A 1,626-nucleotide genomic window follows, 5' to 3' on the forward strand; every position below is an offset into this window, starting at 1 on the left:
ATGTCAAGTATTCTTCCAAAGGAGTTGCAGCAAGAAATCTTTGAAAGATTGCCTCTGAAAACTCTATTGCGATTTAAATCTGTATGCAAAACATGGTACTATGTTTTCTCTCATCCTCTTTTTGTCAAAATGCACCGTATTCGTACTATTAAGAAAAATAACACTAAATTAGTTATGGTGCACTACTTGATTGGTGAAAATAAACGCAGTGCAATCTACCCAATGGAATTGGAGTATAATTCCTTATCTTCAAAATTATCACCTTCAACAGGTTCCCCTTTTGGCGAGGTTGTTGAGATGGATTACTTGAACCTTCCTTCAGATTCTTTTGCTCTTTTGGGTTCTTGTGATGGTTTGATTTGCTTATTAGACACTAGTCTTCCTAGTGGCGAGGATGACATTTGCTTTTGGAACTTATCAACCAAGGAATACAAGAAGATACCTGTTCCACCATATTTCAAAAAGAGTAATACGGATCAGGGTTTATATGGGTTAGGTTATGATGACAAAATAGATGATTTCAAATTGGTAAGAGTAGCTGAAATTCTTACGCCTTGTACTAGATCTGATGACGGACACGTATTTGAGGTATCAAGGTTCAGGCCAAAATCTAAAGTTCTGATCTCTTGTTTCAAATCTCATTCTGTGGTTCAGATCTACACATTAGGGTCAAATTCATGGAGATTCTGTCAGTCTCAAGAGATGCCTTACTACTTCCCTGGTGGAACAGTACCTGGGGTGGTTGTTAATGGAGCTCTTCATTGGTGTGCCACGAACAAGCGTGATAACTGTGAAGCTATAATATCTTTTGATATGACGAACGAGATATTCAAGGAGGTTGCAAAAATAGGATCCATGCTACATCCTATAGGCCATGTTAGTGATTCTGATACCAATCATCTGGCTGTGTTAGGAGGGTGTGTTTGCGTACTGCATAAAACTTATGATTTTAAAGTCGACGTATGGGTGATGCAGGAGTACGGAGTAAACCAATGGACAAAGCGTTTTACAATTACCCAAAAGTCAATTGCCAAAACCAGGCGTTTGAGAATAGTATGCGAGTTTCAGAACAATGAGATTGTTTTCGACACTGATGATTCTTTAGTATATTATGATCCAAATGATAATACAGAGAAAAAACTGAAGATTCCTGGTACCCAAATCTTATGTGGAGCGGAGGAATATGTGCCCAGCCTAGCACCACTAGCCACTAGGTTCTGGTAAGCGTCCTGGACTACTGAAGTGAAGAACGGCCCAAGTTGACCAACAGAAATGTTTATGTTTTTCTTATAAATTTCCAGTTCTTTTTTTTTTTTTTGGCTTTGATCAGTTTGATAACTTTGATTCATATTCGCTTTCAAGTAATAATGGAATTTATATTTGTGTTTCAATCTCTCAGTTAGCCTTCTATGACATCTTTCATTTGTTGTTGCAGTACTCTAGTTAAATTTTGAAAACCGTACAGATGAAGTAAGTAGATTTTCACCAACTTTTATTTTGTTTAATCGGTGAAGAATTTGGTGATGGCGAGTTCCAAACTAGGGTCACTGGTGTCATCACCGGTGAACATGAGAACATCGTCGACAGGAACAGTTTCGGAAAAGTTTAACAAAAAATTTGAAAAGA

At 37.5% G+C, this 1,626-nt stretch overlaps 1 protein-coding gene across 1 annotated transcript; it reads left to right on the top strand.

Moving 5' to 3' along the window:
• Positions 1-1,224, top strand: LOC113304114 (F-box/kelch-repeat protein At3g06240-like). The gene has a single exon (XM_026553178.1). It carries the CDS (start codon positions 1-3, stop codon positions 1,222-1,224), a length of 1,224 nt encoding a protein of 407 aa, XP_026408963.1.
• The last annotated feature ends 402 nt before the right edge of the window (positions 1,225-1,626 follow it).

This window comes from Papaver somniferum, chromosome 8 (assembly GCF_003573695.1).
Source record: "Papaver somniferum cultivar HN1 chromosome 8, ASM357369v1, whole genome shotgun sequence".
NCBI classification, from domain to species: Eukaryota; Viridiplantae; Streptophyta; class Magnoliopsida; order Ranunculales; family Papaveraceae; genus Papaver; species Papaver somniferum.